The sequence below is a fragment of the Balaenoptera ricei genome, chromosome 15 (assembly GCF_028023285.1).
Source record: "Balaenoptera ricei isolate mBalRic1 chromosome 15, mBalRic1.hap2, whole genome shotgun sequence".
In the NCBI taxonomy this organism is placed as follows: domain Eukaryota; kingdom Metazoa; phylum Chordata; class Mammalia; order Artiodactyla; family Balaenopteridae; genus Balaenoptera; species Balaenoptera ricei.
Window position 1 is genome coordinate 70,381,910 of NC_082653.1, and position 25,568 is coordinate 70,407,477.

Here is a 25,568-nt window from a genome sequence, read left to right on the forward strand (position 1 = left end):
CACTTCCAAGAAGCAAGACTCTAGTTTTGAATCTCCCAAATCCTTCTGATGTTTACCATTACCTCCCCAGGAGAGGGAGGTGCGGGATGGAAATCTCGCTGAAAAGAATACACTTAAAAAAAAATTAATGAAGCGATGCACAGACACCCTGCAACGCAACTTGTCTCTGCTTCTTAGATGTTTAGAGCGATGACGGTCTCAGTCGGTTTCAGTCCAGGGAAATCTAACTCCTTTCGCGGCAACGCCCCCAAGGGCCGCAGGTGTACCTGTGGTTAAGGGTGTAGAGAAAGAGCCTCATTTTTCGGAGCAGAAAGCGCAGACCCCCGGTGGCGGGACAGAGGCAAAAACTCTGTGGGTAGGGAAACCTGGGGGTTTGTGTCCAAGCTCAACCCGTCAGGAGCTTCAAGATAAGATGGGGAGGCTGGAAAGATGGAAGTTGGAATGAGAGAGCTGTTATGGAGAAGAAACCACTCCCGGACCAAAGGCAGGAGGATATCCAGGGTTAGAGAAGGGCGCGTCAGGGATGGGCCGAGTTTGCTTGGAGTCCCAGGGGGAAAGGGGTCGGCGAGAGCTCGGTGAGCGGCACCGGCGGCGGGCGTCCGGCTCTACGTCCCTAAAAGTACTGGGAGAGGGATGGAGAACCCGGCGTCCCAGGCTCCCAGGGGAGGGGAAGCACGCGGGGTGCGGCGAGGAACACCTCCAGCGAGTGCGTGCCGAGCGGGGGGGCGGGGGGTACGATCTCCGCTTCCCCAGGTGCCCCAGCCCTAGCGCACGCCTCCGCTCCCGCGGCCCCCTCCGCAGGCGCGCGCGAGGCGCACTCCCTCTTCCCTCGGCGGCGCGGGGCGCGCGCCCGGCCCCCTCCGCCTCCCTTCCGCGCCTCTCCGCTCTCCCGGCAGAAAGTTAGCAGCGGGGAAGGAACTCGGGGCTGCAACAGCGCGCGGCGGCGGCGGCAGAAGCTGGAGCGGGAGCCGCGGCGGAGCCGGGGAAGCTGGGGCGCTGCAGACGGAGAAGGTGCAGACGGCGGGTCCGCGCGCCCCCCTCGGGCCCCTTGCCAGAGGCTGAGGGGGGTGGTGGGGGGCCCCCCGGACGCCACGAGGAGAGCGGGGAGGGGGGCCATGCGGCCGGGCTCCCCCCCGGCGCAGCGGGACAGCGGCCAGGGCCGGGGGTGCAGCGGCGTCGCTTCATGCAGCCGGGGCGGCTGGGCAGCGGCGGCGGCGGCGGCGGCGGGGGCGGCGGCTGAAACCATGTCCGGGCAGCGCCGGGGGCCGCCGCCGCCGCCGCCGCCGCCGCGAGCCGGGAGCCGCGATGGCCCCGTGGTCCGCACCTCCTCCGCCTCCGCCTCCGCCTCCACCTCTCGCCGCGCCGCCGCCGCCCGGCGCCTCGGTTAAGGGCCCGCCGGCGCGCAAGCTGCTTTTCATGTGCACCTTGTCCCTGTCCGTCACCTACCTGTGCTACAGCCTCCTGGGCGGCTCGGGCTCCCTGCAATTCCCCCTGGCGCTGCAGGAGCCGCCGGGCGCCGCCGCCGAGCCCCCGCCAAGCCCGCCGCCACCCTCTCTGCCGCCTCCCCCCGTGCGCCTCGGCGCCCCCTCGCAGCCGCCCGCGCCGCCGCCGCAGGACAACGCGAGCCGCGGGGAGCCGCCCGAGCCCCCCGAGCAGCCCGCCGCCCCCGGGGCCGACGGCTGGGGACTGGCGAGCGGCGGCGGGGGCGCCCGGGACGCCTGGCTCCGGGCCCCGCTGGCCTCTAGCGAGATGGTCACGGCGCAGAGCGCGCTGCTGGAGAGGGAAGCGCAGGAGTCGAGCACCACCGACGAGGAGCTCGCAGGCCGGAGGGCGGCCAACGGGAGCAGCGTGAGGGGCGGCGCCGTCAGCACCCCCGACTATGGGGAGAAGAAGCTGCCACAGGCGCTTATCATCGGGGTCAAGAAAGGAGGGACCCGCGCCCTGCTGGAGGCGATCCGAGTGCACCCGGACGTGCGGGCGGTGGGCGTAGAGCCGCACTTCTTCGACAGGAACTATGAAAAGGGGCTGGAATGGTACAGGTAGGACCCCGAGCTCGGCGGATGGGATAGGCGCGTAGGGGAGACCAGCACGGGAAGCTGCCGCTCCCCTGGCCCTTGGGGATCCGGGCAGCGTCCCGAGAGGTCTTAACCCCGCGCGGGCTCTGCGCACCCTGGCGGGGCTGCTCTGGGGGAGCGGCGGAGAGGGCTGGAGGCTAGCCAGGGATCACTTAATTCCAGGGCGAGGAGAGAGGGGTCCCCCTGCTCTGCCTGCCTCAGGCTCCTCGTCCAGGGAGCTGCTTTCCGAATCTGCCTAGTTCCAAGCCTGGGAATCCCCAGCCCTCGTGCCCCCGGGGTGTTTCCTAACTCAGGCTCTTGCGGGGCGGTGCGCTTCTGTGCTGGGGACGCTGAGAAATGGAGCAGGACAGCTAGATTGACCAGAGGGCTTTGGGATCCCCTGGAATCTCTCAAAATCGCCCTCAAACGCATTTGCGTGGCTGGAATCCAGTGTTTTCAGTTCAGAGCAAAATGAACAGGGAACAGTTAAAAAGATGATGCTGGCGAGTTTGGGCTTTCTAGTAAAGACTCAGGATGTCCCCCCATCTCCAGAACTTTCTATCCCTCTTGGGCTGCATGAACACTGGGTTGATTTTGCATCAGGAGTATCCGTGCCTACATGACAGTTGGTGCCCTAAGAGTTTTCATGCCCTGCACCAGTGCCCTTTCTAACCTGTGCCTCCTTTGCAACAGATTGGAGCTTGTGTCTAGTGAGTTGTTTGTTCATCTCCCTCCTTTTCCACCGTCTGCCAGCGGTGAGGGAAAGGGAGAAAGAGGAGTAGTAAGTTAAGTGTGGGTAAAATAAATTAATAATCCAGTGTCGTACCCCCGCCTTTTCTCTTGTTTTTTAATCTCTCTGGAAAACAGATCTGGATGGCTGGCCCCATCTCGGTTGTATCTCAGTAATTAATTGCAATTGTCAACCAGAAACACAGGCTTTGTCAGTTAAAGTGATGTTATCATCTTAACAGAGCCAATAGGTAAAATAAGGATTGTTTCCTGACAAGTCGCCTTCTTGTTGAAGAGATGTGCTTTCTAAGTTTAAACTACAGCCTAGGAAAGTTTTAGAAATAACTTAACTTTGGAAATATATGATAAATGTGTGTATTTCTTTCCCTTTTAAAAATATGCCTTATGCTTTCAAAGCTTGAGAGAAGTACACTTAGGGATAAACATTCCAGCACATTAAACCAAAACAGCAAATGCGTCTGTTCATGTCTTCTCTGTTTCAACAGAGAGAACTAATTGCAATATTTTAGGAGGCTTCAAACAGCCCCTTCCTATCAAAATAAAAAACAGCAAATGCCTAATTTAGCTGGAAAATCAGTATTTATAACATCACAAGCCATGGCTTCCAGTTTGCAATTATAATTTAAAAGGTGTTAGGATGATTAATGCAACAACAGCAAAAAAAAAAAAAAAAAAAAAAAAAAAAAAAAAGGGTATGATGTCTGGGAAGGTTTCAGTTGTTTAACTGTTGATTGTAGGAATGTTCTGGTTTCTGCTGTGAGGCAGCCGTGGCCCTAAGAGGGTAACTATGGCTTTCTCCAATTCTAATTTTAAAGCCCTGTATCTTGTGAGAAGTGTCAAGTGCCCTTTGGGGGAGAGGGAGGCATAAAGATCAAACCTCTCCAACACGTGTTTGGGTTGCTTTACCGCAGCTGGAGATGGAGAAGGGGGTGTTTTATTTGGATGAGTTAAAATAAAGTTGACGAAGGGTGTGTGGCGGACTGCGTGTCAGGAAGTTCCATCGTAGGGTCTGGAGCATTTTCTGAATGAAAAGATAGAAGATGCCAGGTTTTCTTACGTTCATTTATACTGCGGCTGGGAAAAGGAGGGATGTAAACTGCCTCGCTGTCAGGACATGGCTGTTGAAGATCTGTGGTACCCTCAGCCATCACTTGTGGTATGTGGGGCTCAGTGCCCCATAGGACTAAGAGATGGAGATGGAACTGGGTTCCCTTGAATCCTCACTTAAGAGGACCATGTGATATCTCTGTATCCCTCATCTCCTGCCCCAGCATCACACCCATGGTAGATCCTTATTACGCTTAGTGGTGCTGATTGGAGTTGCTGGAGGAGAATCTATCTAACGTAGAGGAATCATTTTCCACCCAAACCTGGCTGTTGAGATGACTCCCAGAAACCCTTTGGATCCTAGGCTAGCTCTCTAGCCTTAACAGGGACAGCAGTCTTTTGAGGGCATTTTGGGGATTTCCATTGGCTGCATCTCTTCAGGCTCTTCTCTCCCTCTTCCATGTAGGAAGAGGGGACGGCATCCTCACTATATCGTAGAAAGGAAGCACTGGCATTGATTCAAACCGGTAACAGAAACCCTTCCTCCTGGTTCCCTGGTCCCAATCTTTTAAATGGTGGCATCTGTACTTAAGTGGTTACATTTCCTCCCCATATGCCGTGTACCTTATCTGGAATCTTACTCTACTATTTGCCTGATAGAGATTCACAGGTTAATTAAAGGTTTTGATCCCCTCTTCCCATTATTTGTTTTGTTTTTCTTTTTCATTTCAATGTGCTTCCCAGTAGCCTACTGATTCTGCAGGTGATCATGGTGGTTGTGATTTCCGTGAGAGGGAGAGAAAGAAGAAACTGGGGCTGCTCTTGGCAGAGCTGGCAAGGGTTTCCTCATATTCAACTAAGCAGCCCCAGTTTTATTTCCTTGGTGTCACTCCGGTTATGTCTAAATCCGGGTTTTGCTTTCGCCTATGCTGTTGATCTAATGTGATTTAAAAACACATTTGCGATTAGAACATGTGCATCAGATTTGCAGGACAAGATAGACTGATGGATTAGGGTGTGTTAAAGCTGTGGAACAGCAAGCCTCACTTGGTGGGTTGACACAGGCCAGTGATTAATAAGTGGGGGTAGATTAAACTCTCCATCCCTCCCCCCCCCTCAAAAAATTAAAAGGGCAAAGCCACAATACGCCTTTCAATATAAGCTAATACACACTGGGCAGAGACCTTAAACTCCTTGAAGGGGTGGGACCTTGTGGCAGGCCAAGTGGCTGCCACGGCAGAACTCATTAAAGTGACGGAAATGACTTGAGCTGTGGTCTCCCTCGTGGATTACAGACTGTACGGTGACTGCGACCACTTTGCTTTGGAAGCCACTCAGCTGTAGGGTGACGGGAAGTGACTCTCCATGGTTTCAAATTGTCTTCACTGCCAGCAGTTACTACACACATCCTGTTGGCTGGAGGGAAATAGCTGGCGTTCAGTAGTCATGCTTATGCTACCCAGAGGAGAGTGGTCCACACCATCATTCGGACGTGGTGTCCAGAGAGAGAAAGAAGGAGGGCAGCATAAGGCACTGGCGTGTATTGAATGCCTGTTATCATGGAGGCTTGCGTTTTATAGACGTATTGTCACATCTGGGCGGCATGATGAGGCTGTGAGCAAAAGAACAGCATTTCTGCTTTACAGTTTGGCTCCCAGAGGGAAAAACAACTTGCTCGAGGTTGCTCAGCTGGTCAGTGGTTGAGCTGACATTTGAAGCCACATCTGTCCAAAGTGCTGGTATATAGAGTGCTAGCGAGGTCTTTTCCTTACCTCTTTCATTCAGCAAACATTTAATGATACTTAATATGTGCGCAGTGTACTGTTTTAGGTGCTGGGGGTAAAGGAGTGAACAAGACAGATGAAGCACCTGTTCTCTTGGAACTGACGTATTAGTGGGGGTGGGAGTGGGAGAAGGGGAGACAGCAAACAAACAAGTCTTTCTGCTTACTCTTGTAATGTGGCTACTAGAAAATTAAAATTTACACTTGTGACTCTTGTTACACTTATTTCCACCGGGTAGCACTCCTGTAGAGCAGTGCTTTTTAAACTTTAAATGCACACAGAACAGCAGGGGCGGGGGTGGGGAGTGGTGGTGTTAACGTGCGGATTCTGAGTCCGTAGGTCGGGGAAGGGGCCTGAGACTCTGCATTTCTGATTCCCAAGGTGATGCTGATGCTGCTGATTCCTGGACCTCCCTTTGAGTAGCAGCGGCCTAGAAAGTAATCGGGGTGTGTGTGTGCAAATGCGTGTGCGTGTGTTATTTTAAATCAAATGATGAGGGACAGCCTCTCTGTGGAGGTGGTATAAGTGTCATGAAAGAGTAAGATCCTCCCATGTGAAGACCTGGGTGGAGAGGTTTCCAAGCAGAGGGAACAGCAAGTGCAAAGGCTCTGAGGTGGAAACAAGCCTCATGGCTTTTCAAAGTGTTCTTTCATTATTCCAAAAGCACAGTGTTTGTAGCTGCGCAAAACTGGGTTCAAAACCTGGCTTTGCAACTTACTTGTCGGATGATCTGGGTTGGATAACTGACATAACATCACTTGGCTTCAGTTTGAGGTTGTTAGGAGGAATAAATGAAATACTAAAAGTGAATATATTTTCTAAACAAAAAATGAGTATCCTAGAGCAGAAATCCAGATGAACCCAACTACTGAGTTTTGGTCCCACATGCTTTACCTTCTGTCACAGCTGTCATAATATTGACGGGAGGCGCTTATTGGGGATGTTTTGGGGAAAAGTCTAATAATGGTTGGCTTTGAAATCTACATCTGCTTAACCTTTTAAACCAAGGGTCACCAACTCAGATGCCTTCAGGGCTCATGTGCATAATATACATGAGTGAAATAGACTAGGTATGGGGAAACTGGGGCACAGATGTTCTTTCCCAAGGAGCAGCTACTGCTATATTCCAGCTACCCTTCTCCATGTGCAAATGTGGCATCAGGGGAACCAGGTCTTCCACTTGGTAAAAGAAACTGGAAATCCAGGTTTTGGTGTGAAGTGACCTGGTTTTTAATGTTGGCAACAGATTGAGATTTCTCAAAAGCGTGGTGTGGGCCAGCACTGCAGGACAAGCAAAACACATCTGTGGGCTGGATACAGCCAGCTGGCTACTGGTTAGCGACCTTTGGTTTAAACTCATTTCAGAAATTACCTGGCATACCCACACCCTCTGCAGTTGCCAGAATTGTGGCTTACTTGTGCTATTTTAGTTTAGATATTTTCCCCCTTAACTGATTTTGCAACAGCATGGGGGAAGTACCTCTGAGATATGTTGCAAGAGTAACAAAGGAAACTGGATATGAACAGGAACTGGATATAAACTGGATATAAGCAGAAAAAGACAATTCACAAATTTCCCTTTTGTTCCCTACAGATGAACATTTTCTTGAAGGAGGGGAAATTCTCAGTTGTTCCCTACTTAATCAGGAGTATCTGTATTTGATCCGTTTAGATCAGTTGCACTTATAAAATGGATTCTGGTCACATGGACAGAGTTAAGACCTGAGAGTTTTCTAGGGTTCTAGGTTTTTCTTTGCCACATACTAGTTCCACTGGATGTGAGGTTCCTTAATATCTTCCTCCCTCTCCTTCCCTCCCTCCTTCCCTCCCTCCCTTCCTTTCTTCTCTATTACTTAGATGATGAAGCTATGTTATCTTCATAGGGTCCATTCAACCACTGAAATATTTTGGTTCTAGAACAAACACTTGTATTAGACTCTTCAGAAGGAGGAAGCTAGTCAAGTAGAAGCGACATACTTTGGAGCATGTATTTGTATCTCTGAGCCTGAATCCACTGCATCCTCATTGTGTGACCTTGGGCAAATTACTCAATATCACCAAGCCTCAATTTCTTTATCTGCAGAATGGGCTCAGTAGTATTTACTTTGAAGGGATGATGTGAGGATGAAATGAAATGACATTCAAAGTGCCCTACACAGTTTGTGACATAATACATTTTTCTCTCCCCTTCTTTCCTCTCTCTTTTACTCCCATTTTTTCCTTTTCCCCCTTGGTTTTCTTCTTCATTTTCCTTCCATTCTTTCCTTTTATCCTGCCTGTCAGTACAGAAGGCCCTAAAGAGAATGCGGTAATGCATTTTTCATTTGAATATAGTCTTTTATTTCAAGATTATGCCTGAATGAGGGATTTCCAACCCTGAAGCAGCTCTTAAGTAGCTCTCCAGAGAATAATCAAAACCAGATTCCAGAATTTGGTCTGTTGTAACTTGAGCTGAGGGAGAAGCGTCTGATTGCAGGAGGTAGGTGCAACCAGAATTCTCCATAAAGGGGATGGGGTAGGGAAGTGGCTAGGCTCTCTGGGCTGGCCCACTGACGTTTTCTTGAGCCTATGGTAGGAATTGATGCTGATTGCTCCGATAGGTACAGGGATATTTAGGATGCCAGGGGCATGCTTGCCTTCAGTTTTCCTGCAGATCTGAAAGCTTTTGAGAATGCGGGATGGTTCAGGAAGACCCCATGAAACTCCCTGTCTTGAGATTTGAGATTTGGCGGCTTTTGCTGGGGAGTTCTCTGGCCATCATGACACGATTTATTTTTTATTTTTATTTTTATTTTTGTAAATCGTACCAAGCATTTTTACTTTTAAATTGAGTCAGGAGAGAAGCCTCCAGACTTCAGGTGAATGAGGGATTGCTAGGGTTGCGAAAGTTTTAAAGGTTTTGGTTTTGCGTAATGGATGATATCTCTGAAACTGGTTGAACCACTGCCCTGTTAAGGTAATCCCTCGATTCCATTGGTTTCTGCGGTTTAATAGGCTCCTCTATAACTGTCTTGGGAATTTCCATCTGAAGTTATAATTCACTAAGGGAGCCTTTCAGCATATCTTGCCACTAATTAAAAGCAGGCGGTTGATTTTTTTTTTTTTTTAATACTCACTAGTTAGGATTGCCTTTCTTTAGAAAACTTTTTTTCAACCTTTATTTAAGAATGTATAAAGCATATATGGAGGAAAACAAAGCAACACATGAATTAGGCCATATTTTTTGGTCGTAAGTGATAGAAATGGAGCTTAAATTATTATAAACCAAGAAAGATAATTATTGGCTTATTAGGAAGTCTAAGGGGTAATGGCTTCAAGAAAAGCTGAACCCAGGGGCTCAAATAATGGCACTAGGTTTCTTTCTCTTTCCATTCTTTGCCATGTTTGTCTATACCTTGCTTCATTCTCAGATAGGTTGTCTCACTACATTTTAGGCAAGATGGTAAGCAGCAACCCTAGACAAGTGTTTTTTTTGTTTATCAATTCTTTTGGAAAAATTTTTTCTTAAGAGCTTCTGTGAGAAATTCCTGGAGATGCTGTTGACCCAGGTTGGGTCAGGTGCCCATCCTCAAGCAATCATTGTGTAGTTACTCTAATCAGGCCTGGGGGATGTAGCCACCCCTTTGGCTCGGGGCGATGGTGGGAGTAGGGAAGCAGGGCTATTCCCAGTACAACCATAGGGAGTAGTTTCCCCATAAAGAATGAAGTGTTCAGGGGTTCTATTGATAAAAGAAGTAGGGACCAGTTAAAACCACATATTCATTAAACATATAAAGATCCACTCTGGGGAAGGCATATGATCTCTTTGACTGTTTTAAGCTGGGAAGAGGTACAAATGGTTAGTTTGGGGAGGTTAAATGTACTTGTTATTTCAGTTATTCATTTATTTATTCGTTAAACACGTATTTAATGTCAACTATGTGTCAAACATGAATCAGTCATGTCCTGTGATCTGAAAGAACGCACAGAGCGGAGAAATGAACATGTAAGTGATTACATTACAAGGTAATTAAAGTCTTGACAAAGTGCGATTTATTCTAGGAATGGAAGGATGGCTTGATCTTGGGAAATCTAATAAATACCGTGATTCACTTGTAACACTTCTCATTTAGAGAAAAATCTTATGATTATTTTATGGATGCTAAAAAGTCTGATAAAACTAAATATTTGTTTTTGATTTTTAGAACGTCTGCTAATAAAATAGGATCATACCCAAAGCAAGCATCATACTTAATGGTGTAACACTAGAAACACTCCCATTAAATCCAGAACAAGACCAGAATGCCCACTATCATCACTATGATTTACGATTACTCAGGAATGAATAGATAATGCAGTTAGATGCAAAAAAGAATAAGAATGGGGAAGTTAGAATTATCACCATTTGCCAGTAATTTCATCGTTTTTTGGAAAACCTAAGATAAGCAATCCCCCTCAACCCATGAATCTATTAGAAATAATAGGATTTATTAATGTGAGGAAATTACTATGTAAAATCTATAGTTTTACTATCTGCCTATGCCAAGCATTTTGAAAATATACTGAGAGAAAATATCCTATTTATAGAACCAACCAAAGACACAAAATAACTAGGAATAAATTTAGCAAGAATTGCAAGGGACTTGCAAGAACAAAATTTTAATACTTTACTCAGGGGTGTCAGAGAAGAAAACAGTAAATGGAAAGAGAGCTCTTTCTTTCTCTAGGATAGCACTTCTTTTTTTTCCTTCCCCACCCCCTTCCTGCTTTCCCTCCCCCTGTCCTTCCCCCCCTCCCCTTTTTAACTGGAGATCTTTGCTACTACATTGAGGTCAGGTGTGTTTGAGAGTGGTCTGAAGATATTGTCTCTATGAACATGGCCAAAATGTACTTCAGTTGTAGGAGTCCCTTACTTTCTACATTTTATTTGACTGAGGAGAGGATGGTAAGATGACCACTCCTGTTCAGATTCATAAACAGTGTTAGAATTCCTCATGGAGGGTGGATGCTGGCTGCCTTACATCCCAAATTCAGGAGTGGTGGGATCGTGCCAAGGGGAGGATTAACAGTTGAATTGGTGTAAATTAGTAAATTTAGGTGCATTCCTGTTGCTACAAAGCAAAAAACAAATCACAGACAAATGATGGTTATTTAATGGAACAGGGAGATGAAGATTTAAGATTTGGACCTGAAAGAATCACAGTAGCGGGGTGGTAAGAATCGCGGTGGTGGACACATACTGTATATGCCAGCTTCTGCCCCGAGCAGTGGGTTCATTCAGTCTTCCCAAGATCCTGGTGAGACAGGTACTGTGATCGCCCACGGTGTACAGGTCAGGGAACTGAGGCACAGAGAGGTCAAGGAACTTGCTCAAGATATGGAGTTGGGGATTCAAAGCCAGGTGTTTGGCTCCAAACGTACAGCAGTTCCTTTTTTTTCTTGAAGATTTTTTTTTTTGATGTGGACCATTTTTTTAAAAGTCTTTATTGAATTTATACAATATTGCTTCTGTTTTATGTTTTTGGTTTTTTGGCCATGAGGCATGTGGGATCTTAGCTCCCTGACCAGGGATTGAACCTACACCCCCTGCATTGGAAGGCAAAGTCTTAACCACTGGACTGCCAGGGAAGTCCCCAGCATTTCCTTTCATTTGTCCCCAAGCTCTTTTCCACTGGAAGGGTTGTCTTCCAGCATCCTGGGGGTGAATAATAAATGCCAGCATTTCTGTGCTAGAAGGTTTTGGTTTCCTGTGTGTGCATGGCCTACCTACAGGGCAGGCTAATTGTGAGGTTTTGCCCCCAAAACAGACCATGGAAGTGTCTCCCTTTCTGTTCTGGGACCAAGCTCATTCCCACTTCAGGGCATTTAAATCTCTGTTTCCTCTTGCGAGAATTCTCTGTCCCCAGATGCCTAGACTGCAGGTGTCTCGTTACCTGTCCTTCAGATCTTGGCTCACATTTCAGCTCCCCCCCAAGACCTTTACTAACTACCTGATTTAAAGACCCTTTTCCACTTCTGAGCTTGTTACACTGTTTTGTTTTCTTCAGAGCATGTATTACTCTCCCAAGTCATCCTAATGACTTACCTCTCCCTCCCCAGAGGATCAAGTACATGGGAGCAGGGTCTTGTCCCACATGATCTTGCCAGTGCTCTGAACCAGAAGCGGTACTTGGCACATGATAGGCAATCCATAATGGTGGCTTATTCATCACTAAATCTGAATCAATGACTTATTGAATGAAAGGGGTACCTTCTCTGTGCTGTTTTCTTTCAAAACCCCAGGCTTCTGCAAAGAAATCACACACTCACATTCCTTGGGAACCCTGGCTAAGGATTGTCCTCAGCTCTTTCACGTACTATTTTTCCAAGACTATTTTGGGTACAAGAAAGAGAAACCCAGTCAAACAAGCTGTGTGGGCTAGACAGTCTCCCCAAAAGGTCCCAGCGGCATACCACGTTATCCCATTTATTCTTCTCGGCAGCCTCGTGAAGTAGATACTGTCTTATCCCAGTGTTACAAATAAAGAGAATGAGACTTCAGAAGGGCAGATGACGGTCCCGGCGTCACACAGCAGGTGTCTTTCCATTGTAACAGGTGGCTTTTGGTTCCTGGCCTTTGTTGCTGTAGTTGCCAAAGTTTTAGAAGAGCCTGGATTATTCCTGATAGACTGTTATGCTCCAAGAGTAGTTTGGATGGTGTTTCTCTAAATGCATTATCAAAATGACATAATTGCCATTTAATAATCAAACAATTACATCGAGGCTGTGTTCGATTTGTTGCTCACTGTAGGTGCAGATACACCTTTCTGCCTCCAGGTTAAAGCCTCTACAGGGGGTTGGAGGTTTGGGTGTCCCTGGAGCTGAGGAAATTTGAGTCAAACTGCTTGAGTGCCTTTATCATAGGGCAGTTTGCCTGCTTGTGATATTTAGAAAAGAAAGCTGAACCTAAAATCAGAAATTAAAGATTTGGAATCTGAGTTCTGTGTCTACCTTGCGTTGTGTGCATAGAGAGTATTTAGCCTTTGAGCCTTTGTTTTCTCATCTCTAAAATGGGAATAACAGTTTCTAATAACCCCGCAGTGATTTTGCAAGGGCAGAATAATGGTGATGTGCTCGCATCTGCTTTGTACATTCTGTAGTTGTTGTTAATCCACGCACGTTTCCATGAACTCCCCCAGGTAATTGGTTTTCTGGAATGTTGCACTCCAGGGAGTACCTGAAATACAGGACAAGCACTCTTATCATAAAGTTAGATTAAGAAGTTTAATTTACAGAAACTATTATATACCATGGATATCAAACATTGGGAGGGCAGACTGCATAAAGATCCTGAGAATTCCTGGAGAACCTCTGTCTGCATAATTCTTTTGTCTGATTCATGACCACCGATGCATCATTCTTTCATACTGAAAAAACGTAAAAAGCTATAGGGCACGTTTGCTTTTTAGGATTGCCCTGCAGTTGACGAGCTTTGGGAGTGACCAGAAGATTCTCTCATTTTGCTCTCAAATGACCTGTCATCTCTTTTTCCTGTGCACCCTCTCTACATTTCCCAGATGGGCATATTAAATTCCCACCTTCTGGCTGCCTGACTAGCCTACTTTCTAAGCTATGGAAGGCAGAATAACGCACCCTCCCAATAACCACATCCTAATCTCCAAAACCTGTGAGTATGCTACATTAAGTGGCAAAGAAGAATTAAGGTTGCAGATGGAATTATGATTGCTAAACAGCTAACCTTGAGATGGAAGATTATCCTGGATTATCTGGATGAGCCCCATGTAATCACAAGAGTCCTTTTAAATGGAAGAGGGGGCAGAAGAGAGAGAATTAGAGGGATGGCAGCACAGGAGGGACTCAACCTGCTGTTGCTGGCTTTGAAGATAGAAGAAGGGGCCACAAGCCAAGGAATTCAGGCAGCTTCCAGAAGCTACAGAAAAGGAAATGGATTCTTCCTTGGAACTTCCAGAAGGAATGCAACCCTCTTGACACTTTGATTGTAGCCCATGGAGACCCATTTCAGACTTCTGACTTCTAGCATGTTAAGCTAGTTAGTTTGTGGCCATTTGTTACAGCAGCAAAACACTCTTCCCGCATATCTTTAGAAGTCGCCATCTTGTTTCTTTTCTTCCCTTTGCTCTTTCTCTTTTTTCTGGAGAGTGTCATCTCCGGGGCTCTTTGGTCTCTTGCCAAACGGCACCATAGATGTCACTGTCCACTATTTGCAGATGGTCACTGTATTAGGGAAAAAACTGAACTGTTGCAACAAAGAGACCCCAGCCTACAGTGGCTTAAATAAGATAGATGATTTTTTTCTCCCTCATAATGAAAGTCGATATTCAAAGTTTGTAGCGATTGTTGCTGCGTGGAGACCAGCCACTCAGAAGGAACACAAGCTGCAAGCAGTGAGTTCAGGTGTGCAGGTGTATATGTTTGAGTAGCAGCCCTGCGTGGGCACTCCAGCCAGACTGGGCTGCTGGAGCAGCTGTGCTCAGGGAGACCGTTCAGAGACCCAAGTTCCCTTCTTTCCATCTTGTTGCTCTGCCATCCCCCTGGGAGCATGTTAGGAATGCAGAATCTCAGATCCCATCCCAAACTTTCAGAAGCAGAATTTACATTTTAAGAAGATACTTGGGGAATAATTTTGCACAAAGTTTGAGAAGGTGGCCTTACAGTAAAGCTGTTCAACTTCAGCATAGTGGACATTTGGGGTCAGGAAAGTCTTCGTGGTGGGGGGCTCTTCTGTGCATTGTAGGATGTTTAGCAACCTCTCTGGCTTCTGCCTTCCCCAGATGCCAGTAGTTGACTCCTCACCCCTCATTTGAATAGCCAAAAATGCCTCCAAACATTGCCAGATGTCCCTGGGAAGCAAAATTGCCTGTGGTTGAGCGAGAACTCCTGCCTTAGAGGATTTTTCTCCTGCGTGATCAGAGCTGAGGCTCCACCCCATTTACTTTCCAGCCAACAGTCAGGCAAAGAGAGCAAAGTCTAGGAAGCAGTTTTCTCTTAAGCAAGTAGCAGAAATGACCCTCATGACTTCCACTCTCCTTCTGTTGGTGAGAATTCCAGTGCATGGCCAGATCCAACTGCAGAGGATTCTGGGGACCATATGAGTGTCTCTCTCTGTGCCCAAGAAGGAGGGGAGAATGAGTCTGGGGTCAGCTATCTGCCAAAGTAACTAACACAAGGATATGGTCATACTAGACCTCTTTTTATTCTCTTCCATCAAGAAGGGAATCCAGTTGGAAGGATGAAATAAATTGAGTAGGCATAACGTTTTTCACAATCGGAACACAGAACTATTTTAGGAGGTCACAGGAAATTTCAGAGGAACACATAAAATTTACCTGATTCTCTAATAGTGTATTTTGATATTGAGAGTTTGGTATCTTCTAAACGTCAGTCATAAGTATTACTCTTGCAGTTTTTTTTTTTTTTTTGCCATATAGATATACTCGTCTATACTGATTCTTTTTTACATGAAAAATAATTTTTTCAATATTTGTAAAGACTGTATCATTACTATAAGTGTGCTTGATGAGGTGGAGACATACATGCATACACACATTTATGTTTGTATACATAGATAACTGTCCACCTATCTATCTATGTATCTATCAATCTGCCTTGGTACCACACGCATCTCTTGCCCAGACTGTTGCAGTAGACTTCTGTTCTTATTTCTGGTAACACTCTTGACCTCTGTAGTCTGCTCTTCACAGTGAATAGAGTAAGTGATCCTTCTAGAACATAAAGCAGACCACATCACTCTCCTACTTCACACTTTCTAGTGGCTTTTTGTCAATGTAGAAAAAAAGTCTAAGTCCCAATCATGATCTACAAAACCCTAAAGAATCTGACCCCTGCCCACCTCTTCAACCACATTCACTTGCCTTCTTGTCTTTGCTTGTCTGCCTGAACCACACTAACTTCCTTGTTGTACCCTGAGAAGACAAACATGGCCCTGCCTCAGGGCCTTTGCACTTGTTGCCTCCTCCACTTCCTATAATGCTGTTTTCTTAGATAATTGCATGGTTTGCGTCTTCCATTCATTTGAGCCTCTGCTCAACTCTCCCTCTTCAGTATGACCTTTTCTTGTACTACCTGGACTCACTTTGTGTATTCCTAGTGTTAAGAGGTCCAGTCATTGGAAAATGCTGGTAAAAACAATGTTACCACCAGCAGTTGCTTAATTCTGCAGTTATTCTGCTCTTACCCAGATTTCTGGTTTCTTAGTTTCCTGGTTCTTAATTCCACCATCCTGGAGGGAAGATCTAGTTCTGATCAAAATGACCATGACAGTGCTGGGGTCCATTTCAAAGATGTTTATGTAACTCTCAGCTATTCCTGCTATTTAAGTACACCGCCACTAGGTGGTGGTCATGTGACATAGGCTCATTTCAAAGTACACTAAGGCTTTTCCTGAGATAAAAGATGTGAATGGTTTCAGGCTCCTTCCAGCTTGGGTTAATCCTGCATATTTTGCCCCTGCAAAATTAGAGACTTTATAAAAGGTTCACTTTCAGTAAACAATAAACAGACATCAAAACAGATATTTAGAGCCTGTTTAAAACAAACAAACTCAAATACATTTGGCTATCTTTTTTCTCTACCCACTTCTTAGCCAATTTTTAAAATTTGTGTTCAGATTCAGAGAGTATATTGCCAGGTGGCATTTTTCTTTCCTTCTTAGCTATGAATGTCTGAATGTGGACAAACAAAATGAACATACCATGTTTCCAAAAATATATGTTAAGACATTTAATATTAGAAGTTATTATTATAACATATATGCCAGATATTAAATAGGTGTACTGCCTATTTAGACTCTGAAAATTGCATGGCGATTTCAGCCAACAAAAACCCCATGACCGGGGCTTCCCTGGTGGCGCAGTGGTTGAGAATCTGCCTGCCAATGCAGGGGACACGGGTTCGAGCCCTGGTCTGGGAAGATCCCACATGCCACGGAGCAACTAAGCCCGTGAGCCACAACTACTGAGCCTGCGCGTCTGAAGCCTGTGCTCCGCAACAAGAGAGGCCGTGACAGTGAGAGGCCCGCGCACAGCGATGAAGAGTGGCCCCCGCTTGCCACAACTAGAGAAAGCCCTTGCACAGAAACGAAGATCCAATACAGCCAAAAATAAATAAATAAATAAATAAATAAATAAATAAATTTATAAAAAAAAAAAAAAAAAAAAAAAAACCCCATGACCTTACCCAGAACCACTGATTTTCTTATTTAGAATAAAATATGAGTTTGTTCTATACTCACTGGTTCTCATTTATGTATGAATTGCTGTGTCGAGAGTCCCTTCTTTTAGTTTACTTTGAACTGTTGACCTTGGTGCTCCTAGATTTCTTGGGATTATATCTCTTTCCCTCTCCTCCACCAGGAGGAAGAAATTGCCCCCAATCATAATATGTTAGAGAACATTTAAAGGAAATCTTTCCCAGTGGTTTGAAGTGTAGCTGTGGAACTCTGTTGTCTAGGATTCTTCTGGTTATAACACGCAGAAATTCCTGGTAAAATCTGAACCAAGCATGAACCAAAAAGGAGTTGAACGGCTTATATATTTAAGAAGTCGTGGGTGGGAATGGCTTAATTAGGGCTTAAACAGTGTCCGCAGATCTCTCATTTTTGGATTTTACTGCCTCTGAGGTGGTTGGCTGCTTTCTGAAAACCTGTCCCCTTGTGGATGGGAGTGGGTGCCAGCCCAGTCTTCTCACCCCAAATGCAGTAGGAAAAATGTGCCATCTTTGTCCCAGAAGTGTCTGCTGAAGTCTCATTGCCTCTTATGGGGTCACACACACATCCTGCAACCAGCTGTTTTTGCCAGAGTGGGTGTGAGGCTTGAGGTACTCGCCCCTCTGGCGCAGAGGCAGGATGCTTCCCCTGGGGGCACCGAGGATGAGATGCGGGCATTTTCCCAAAACAGAACCAGGATACGGTTATCAAGGAAGGGAAATGGATGCTGGTGCCAAAACCACAGATGTCTATTTTAAGACTCTTCTGTTCAGACGTAATCTTTTGCTGAAGCACAACAGACTAAAACACATACATTGAGAGTTCCGCTGACTTGTGCGGGGATGGAGGGCCTGGGTCCTCCTCTGTGTTTCTCCACCAAGGTGGGCACACCGTGGCTCAAAATCTCCCTCTCCAGTTCACTGCTTGAAGATTCTTTTTTTTTAAAATAATTTTTATTGGAGTATAGTTGATTTACAATGTTGTGTTAGTTTCAGGTGTACAGCAAAGTGAATGAGTTATACACATACATATATCCACTCTTTTTAAAATTCTTTTCCCATTTAGGCCATTACAGAGTACTGAGTAGAGTTCCCTGTATTATACAGTAAGTCCTTATTAGTTAACTATTTTATCTTCCTTAACACAGGAAGAAAGGAAGGAAGGGAAGAAGAGAGAGAGGGAGGGAAGACAAGACAGGCCACTTGTCCAGTCTTAGTACCTAAGATGTGTGACATCCTGAAAAAAATATCTAAAGTACCTGCCCCTCAGAAAGCACTAATTATTTTTTTTAGAATATTTTCTATTTCCATCACTGCCTTAGCAACCCTTAGCAGCTGCCTGGGAAAATTTAAAGAGATTGTATATCTTACAAGAAAATTCTTCAAATAGCAAGTGAAATCGTTTCATCACATGAAGCGTTCCTGCCCAGATTCTCTTCAAGTCAAGAGGGAGAAATGATTTGGCATTTCATCAGCCTTAATGGGACAACTAGATAGCCCAGAATTTCTAGAACAACCCTGATTCTATGTCATTTTCCTCTTTGCAGTTAAGGTAAGGCTGATGATAGAATATTAAGTGTGATTTAATTTTTTATGCTTTTGTAAGACTTTTTATAAAAATAAATCTACATTTTGGGGAGTTTTTTTGGGTCAAATCTAGTGTCTTGGTGTTTTGTTTAAAAATAGGTACCTTGTGTTGTCTGGGGGATTCTCATTAGCATGCAGTGATGTTTCCCCCTTTGCCAAGGGTCCCTCCCCATCATTTCCCCCCAAAAGAAAGCCACAGGACTCTTCCCTTGAAGGGTTTACCTGCTGGAGGTAAAAGAGATGGAGGAACTAGGAAGAGTCACAAAAATATTTGCTGGCCATCCAGCCTCTGGCCGGCTCATATTTTTGAACCCTTATTTTCAGAGAGTTCTTTTCCAGCTTTCTTGTGATTTATTTTAAGAGTCTGAAGACCTCTTCCAAATTCTCTCTTGGTTCAGAAAAAGGCAAAATTTCAAAACGAACAGGTTAGGTGGGAAGTGAACTTTTGTGATTTCTCCTTTCTAGCAATTGTGCTTTTGCATATTATGCATTCTTAATAACAACTGCTAACTTCCTTGATGTGCTTATAGGATTAAAAGAAAACCCCAGTGGATACATGTCCCTCCTTTATCTTATTTAATCCTCACAGCAATCCCTGCTGAGCTAGGGTACCTGGTTTTAGGTGAACACTAAGGCACAGAGAGGTGAAGAGTGATTCCCAAAGATACACAGGTCCACAGGGATGCGACCTGGATTCCAACATAGGCATTTAGGGCGTGTTCTTTTAGCCACACAGCTGTAATGCTAAGGGAGTGTTCCATCCACAGTCCAGCTGTCTCTTGTTCCTGTCGGCAGACAGAGTGGTGATTCTCTGGAAACCACTTCTGCAGCCAAATTCCACATGTCCACATCTTAGAGAACAGCTCCCGTTGTCGCATTTCAAGGCTGTTTGGGAAATAAACCCACATCTCCTAATGCTGTGAAAGACTGTTGATAGTGTTTATCTACTGCAGTTTGGTTTAAAGGTCTCAGTACTTTGGATAACTTCAGAGAGAGGTATTGATTTTCCAAGCCCTGCTGTGAGCTGGCAGCTTCAGAGACCCAGTGACTCGGCTACCTCTTCTCGGGACAGCAGAGATATGACATTTGCCCTGGGCTGTATACTTTTTAAAAAGAAAGGGAAGGAAAAATAATCCTTCAGGCTTGGCTATTTCAAAGCCGTGTGAGGGAGGGAAAGCATCTCTTCACTGGCATCTTATTTAGGAATGCTTCCTACCTGCTGCCTTGGTTGTAGGATGTCTGCAGGGAGGGGCTGGTCACAGAGGCTGTTTTGGTCAGGGAAGTCGTGGTCACATTCTTGTTCCTGATGAAGAACGTTTAACCCCCCCTCAGGTTGACAGCTGGCTTTGGGAAAGTGTTTCCGTGAACAGTACTTTGGCTGAAATTTTAGTAATCACATCACCCCTAGATACAAAGCTCTGTGACATGCATACCGCCAGTCTTTATAAAGTGCAGAGTGGCTGGTGTGGAGTAGAAGAGCTTCTGAATCCTGGCTCCTCCTTAAGCCCAGCTTTATTTCTTGTCCCCCTGACTACACATTATGAACCACACCTATGGAATTTCCCTGTCCTGATGATGGACACCTGCTATTCCTGGAGCTTTGCCCTTCTTCGAAGTTGGAAGGTACATTACAGTGCCACTGATTGAATGTTATTATTGAATAACATTACTGAATGTTATTCCCACCAAGGACTTTTATACGTACTCTCCCCCAAACAACAAACCTCCTGATTACCCCCATGACCACCTGTTCTTATACCCATTTTACACATGAGAAAACTAAGGTAGGGGAAGTTAAATAACTGGCCTAAGGTCACCCTGATCGTAACATGAGTTGGTCTGAATCCAAGAGTTTCACTATCAAATTTTGTATTGTTGTCATTGTTGTGCCCCCCCCCCCCCAAATTCATGTGTTGAAATCCTAACCCCTGAGACCTCAGAATATGACCGTATTTGGAGATAGGGTCTTTCAAGAGGTAATTAAAGCAAAATGGGGTCATTAGGGTGAGCCCTAATCCAATAGGACTAGTGTCCTTTTAAGAAAAGGAGATCTGAGATACAGTAGGATTTCACTTAAATTATTATTTCGGTAAAGTCAATTAGAAAATACTGAAAGCATAAAAAATCCTAATCACCCAGAGATGACTATTACTAATAATTTAGTGTATGTTCTTTCATACATTTTTCAATACTTATGAAGTATATATAAATCATTTTATTTCAAAAATGTTTATTTTAAAATATAATTCCCTCTTTTCACCTAAATGTGTATCATGAATGTTTTCCTGTGTCTAAAATCTATTTCTGTAATATAATTTTAACATTTTTATGAGTATAAAAGTAATATAGACAATGGGTCACCCCAGAGTTAGGGCCTGACCACACCCAAATTACAGAAATATATTTCAGATAAAGAACGAAACAAAAGAGGTACCACAGTTCAACCATAGCAATAGTAACAGCAACAAAGATGATAAGAAGGCAGTATGGCTATATCTTAATAAAGTTGGGATGGCAGAGTCCTTTTAAATCAAGATTTAAAAAAATGACAACCCAGAATCCATAAAGGGAAAGATTGATGGATTTGCACATAGAAAATGTAAAATTCATGTACGGAGAAAGAATCACGAACAGAGTGTATTAGTTTGCCAGGGCTGCCACAGCAAAATACGAGACACTGGGGGGCTTAAACAACAGCAATGTATTTTCTCACAGCCCTGGAGCCTAGAAGTCCAAGATCAAGGTGTTGGCAGTGTTGGTTTCTTCTCAGGCCTCTCTCTCTGACTTGCAGATGGTTGTCTTCTCTTCCTTGTGTCTTCACGTGGTCTTCCCTCTGTGTGTTTGTGCCCAGATTTCCTTTTCTTACAGGGACACTAGTCCTATTGGATTAGGGCCCACCCTAATGACCCCATTTTGCCTTAATTACCTTGTGAAAGACCCTATCTCCAAATATGGTCATATTCTGAGGTCCTAGGGGTTGGGATTTCAACACATGAATTTGGGGAGGGGGACACAGTTCAGTTCTTAACGCAGAGCAAAAGTCAAGTGAAGACCCTAGAGGGCACACCTGCAAATATGAGTCTAAGGACCAAAATTCCCTCTCCCCTGTGAACTGCTTGCATGCCCTTCCACCTCTGCTGTCCCTGTTCTTCCTAAGCTACTAGGACTCGGTGCCATCCCCACCCTCAGCCCATAGGTAGTCATATCCTTTCTTTAGATATGTTACTATTTTCAGTTGAGTTACATCAGGTCCTGAGGCTCAGAATCTCCTTCCTGGGAACTTTGCATATCTCTGCTCTCATCCATTAAGAGATGCAATTACAGTTTAATTCTTAGAGGCCAATCTTGGGAAAAAAAAAAACACTTTATGATAAAAGTAACACGAGCTGGTTTTAGAAGAAAAAACCACTAACATATAAATGAAAATAAAGCCAAAGACTTTTCCTCTTTCCTTGTTTTCCATCCTGCTTCCTGCACTGCCAGCCTCATTCCCAGAAAGGAGCCGCTGCTTGTAGTCGACCTGTGTTTCCCTTTGAGTGATGTATACAGTGGAGGAAGAAGTGTCCACTGATATAGTCTGATGACGCTTGATGAGGTGTCATTAGTATTACTAAGACTGCCCCAGAACTGTAGTGAGTTACCAGTTACCCCGTGCCAACTCACCATCTACTAGGCTAAGTGCTGTGTTTCATCCTTACAGGACCCTATGAGGTAGTGCTGTTATTACCCCATTTTTCAGATAAGAGACCTCCGGCTTAGAGATGTTGAGTAACTTACTCATAGTCTCAGAGCTGGGAAACAATTAAGTGAGACCTTTTGACTTCAGAGCCTGCATTTGCTATGGCTACTTACCATGAGAGCGTGAACACTTTTTCATGACGCTGTGTAGAGGTTGAGTTCACGATTTCGTAATCTTGACGTTGTGTTTCCCTGTAAGGTTGTATCATGATACACTTAACCTCTGTACTCTTTGTGAACATCTCTGTCATTTCCATCCTTTGCTTTTACAGACAAGGCTACAGAGGATACCCTTGTGCTCTTGAATGCATGTCTCCAGAGGAAATGGAAGGAGTATGCACTGTTAAAATTTTGATACACTTTGATGTATTTTGATAAGCTGTCAGATGGTAATCTTATTTCTAAGTTCTTGGGAAAGACCCTCCATGTCATCCCCAAGTAATGTTACAGATTTAATACAACTCAGCCTGTTTTGTGCCCCAGGCACCTTGATAAAAGCTTTTAATAATAAGGATGGTGATTCCATGTACCATTTCCATGAGATGAAAGAAAATAGTTTGAATATGGTTATCCTTCTCGGATGATCTTATTTAGAGTTTAGTTTCCAGTATCAAAATAACAATCAGTGCCCCTTTGCCTTCTGCACGAAGGGGGACAGAGTAAATACTTCCTTCCTCTCTTTGAACTGCGGCAGCATCATTTTTTTTCTGTCAGACTTGAGAATTCACAGTGAGGCCAAAGATTCCTTTTTTAACTTTTCCCAAGCGAATTTAATTGGAGTGACAGGATTGATTTAGCTGTAAAGCAAGATTGGATTTCTGAGGTGGTGGTTAGCGACAGGTTGGGAAGGCCCTCAATGCATCAGGTAAGCAAAGCCACAGTCCTCCTGTAGGTGACCTGCCCTGCAGGGATTCTGCAGGCAAAGGACTGCCCCAGGGCACCCTGAGAAGTCCCGCCTGGCACCTGTAAGCATTTTGCATCATTCAGAGAGAAAAGATCAAGGCAGGCCTATGTGAGTGACAATGGGACGAACCTCTGAAGGCTTCTCTCTGGGCAAGCACACTTTCCCTGGAGCCCAGGACCCAGGGGTTTAGAAAGTTCACATATGGGATGATGGTGGTGGTTTTCTCGAAAATCCACCAAATGCATTTATGTGCCTCTTACTGTGACGGATGTGTTTCTGGGGAGGGCGCTTCTACACTCTCATTTGCCCATATCATCTTTTATGGAGGCACTCCTTGACATAAAATGTCCAATTTCCGTGTAAGAATTTTCCTTTCGGTGTCTTGCTGTAAAAGAGGCTACTGTTCGTCTCTCAGTTTTTGTTGGGCACATGACAATCTGAAATAAAGACTGTGTTTCCCGGCCTTCCTCCTGCTTGATGCGGCTGACAAGGTTACGTTCGGGCCAGTGGGATTTGAGAGCAGATGCTGGGCATGACTTCGGAGAAGGGTCCTTACCAGGAGGCTCTTTGCTGTTGATGAGAAGGTGAGTATGAGAATCGAAGTTCAACAGTAATTTGGTGCTCTGTGGAGAGAACGTCATCTCGAGAATGAAGAAGCAGCAGGACAGAAGGAGCCCAACGGAAACCTCTGGGTAAGAGAGGGATACCTTTCTGTGTTGCTTCAGCCATACTATTTTGGGCTTTAGTTGTTCTCGGATAAACTTAATTGCAGTGGATACATCTGCTTTCTGTGCTCTGGGCATTGTCTTCAGTGTAAAAAACCTACCTAAAAGGCAGCTCATCTTATGAGTCCTTATTATTGTCCATATTTTACAGGTGAGGAAACTGAAACTTAAAGAAGGGAAATTCTAAGTGATGTGTCCAAGGTGACACACCTTGTATTTCTATGGGCCCAAGACTTTATTTATTTGTTTTTATTTTATTTTTAAAAAATATGTATTTATTTATTTGGCTGTGCCCGTCTTAGTTGCGGCATGCGGGATCTTTAGTTGCAGCATGCGAACCCGTAGTTGCGACATGTGAGATTTAGTTCCCTGACCAGGGACTGAACCCGGGCCCCCTGCATTGGGAGTGTGGAGGCTTAGCCACTGGACCACCAGGGAAGTCCCTATGGGCCCAAGATTTTAACCTGCTTGACTCCACAACTTGTACTTTTAATCTCTGTCCTTTCCAGAAATGATTTAGACATTTATTTCTCATTCCATATTGATTGCCTCCCAGTGTGCCAGGTCCTGTGCTTGGGGCTGGGGACACAAAGGTAAGTAAAAGCAGTTGATTCTTGGGCTTGTGGCACTTGTCTTTCAATGGAGAAGAACGATGTAATCAGTCAGTGTAAATAAAGTTAAAATCATGAGCAGAATGAATGAATACTGTGAAGGAACAGTATCCAGGGCTGTAAGAGACTATAATGAAGGGGGTGCAGTTTGAACATCGAGCAAGAGCTGTAACCTTGGAGAGTTGAGGAAACTCTCCTAAATAAGTGGCATTTGAGAAGAGATCTGAAGGTTGAGTAGGAGGTGAAAGTGTGAGAGTGTGTGTGGGTGTGGGTGTGGGGGTGTGTGTGTGTGTGTTGGGGAGGGTAGCAATCCAAGCAGAGGAAACAGCACATGTAAAGACCCCATGTCAGGAAGACGGCTGGCATGTTGGAAGAACTAAAGACCCACGGTGCTGGAACTCAGTAAGAGAGAGAGGCGTGGCTTAGAATGGAACTGGAGAGGAGATAGCTATGGGGAATTGCAGGACATGTTGAAGATGTGGGGTTTTATCCTCAGAGAGATGGAGGGCTGTCTAATGGTTTCAACAGACAGGGGACAGGGTCAGGTTCACACTTGGAAATGATCAGCCTGGCTGCTACGTAGGAAATGGACTGGGGAGAGGAGAGTAAGTACCTGCAGGAGGTTCTTAAAATAGTCTAGGAGAAGTTTCTGGTGGCTTAGAGTAGGGAGAGGGCAGTGAGGATGGAAAGAAGTGGATGATGTTGAATTGACATTTTGGAGGCAAAATTGAAAGGATATGGTGCTGGCTTGCCTTTGGGGGTTGAGAGCGAGGGAAGTCTTCAGGAACTCCTGGGTTTCTGGCTTGTGTAAGTGGATGGGAGAAGGATAGCTTTACTTACCAAGACAGTGACCACAAGGAGAAGAGCCGGCTTGGGGTAGCTGCAGGACATCTACTCAGTTAACTTGTCCAGCAAACCCTGTGCTCTCTTCTGTTGAAGAACTGTTGATCCAATCATCTGATTTTGGGTTAGATTTCCCTTCAGGAAAACCCACCTCCTCTGGCTGTAACAGGCATTGGCTTAGTGACCAAGGTTTGCACAGTGAGATTCTTTTTTGTGGGATGTTGAAGGTGAAGGCAAAGGGGGCTTGCCTTTGGGGTCTTGGAGCAGGAAGGATAGAGTCCTACAGATGCTTCTACCTATGG

General features: G+C 45.2%; 1 protein-coding gene across 1 annotated transcript in view; it reads left to right on the forward strand.

Annotated features, from left to right (window-relative positions):
* The first annotated feature begins 1,305 nt into the window (after positions 1-1,305).
* HS3ST4 (heparan sulfate-glucosamine 3-sulfotransferase 4) overlaps positions 1,306-25,568 on the forward strand; it is a 412,792-nt gene continuing 388,529 nt past the window's right edge. The window contains exon 1 of the mRNA XM_059897079.1: positions 1,306-2,039. Within this exon, the coding sequence (XP_059753062.1) occupies positions 1,306-2,039 (734 nt within the window). The remainder of the gene's footprint in view (positions 2,040-25,568) is intronic.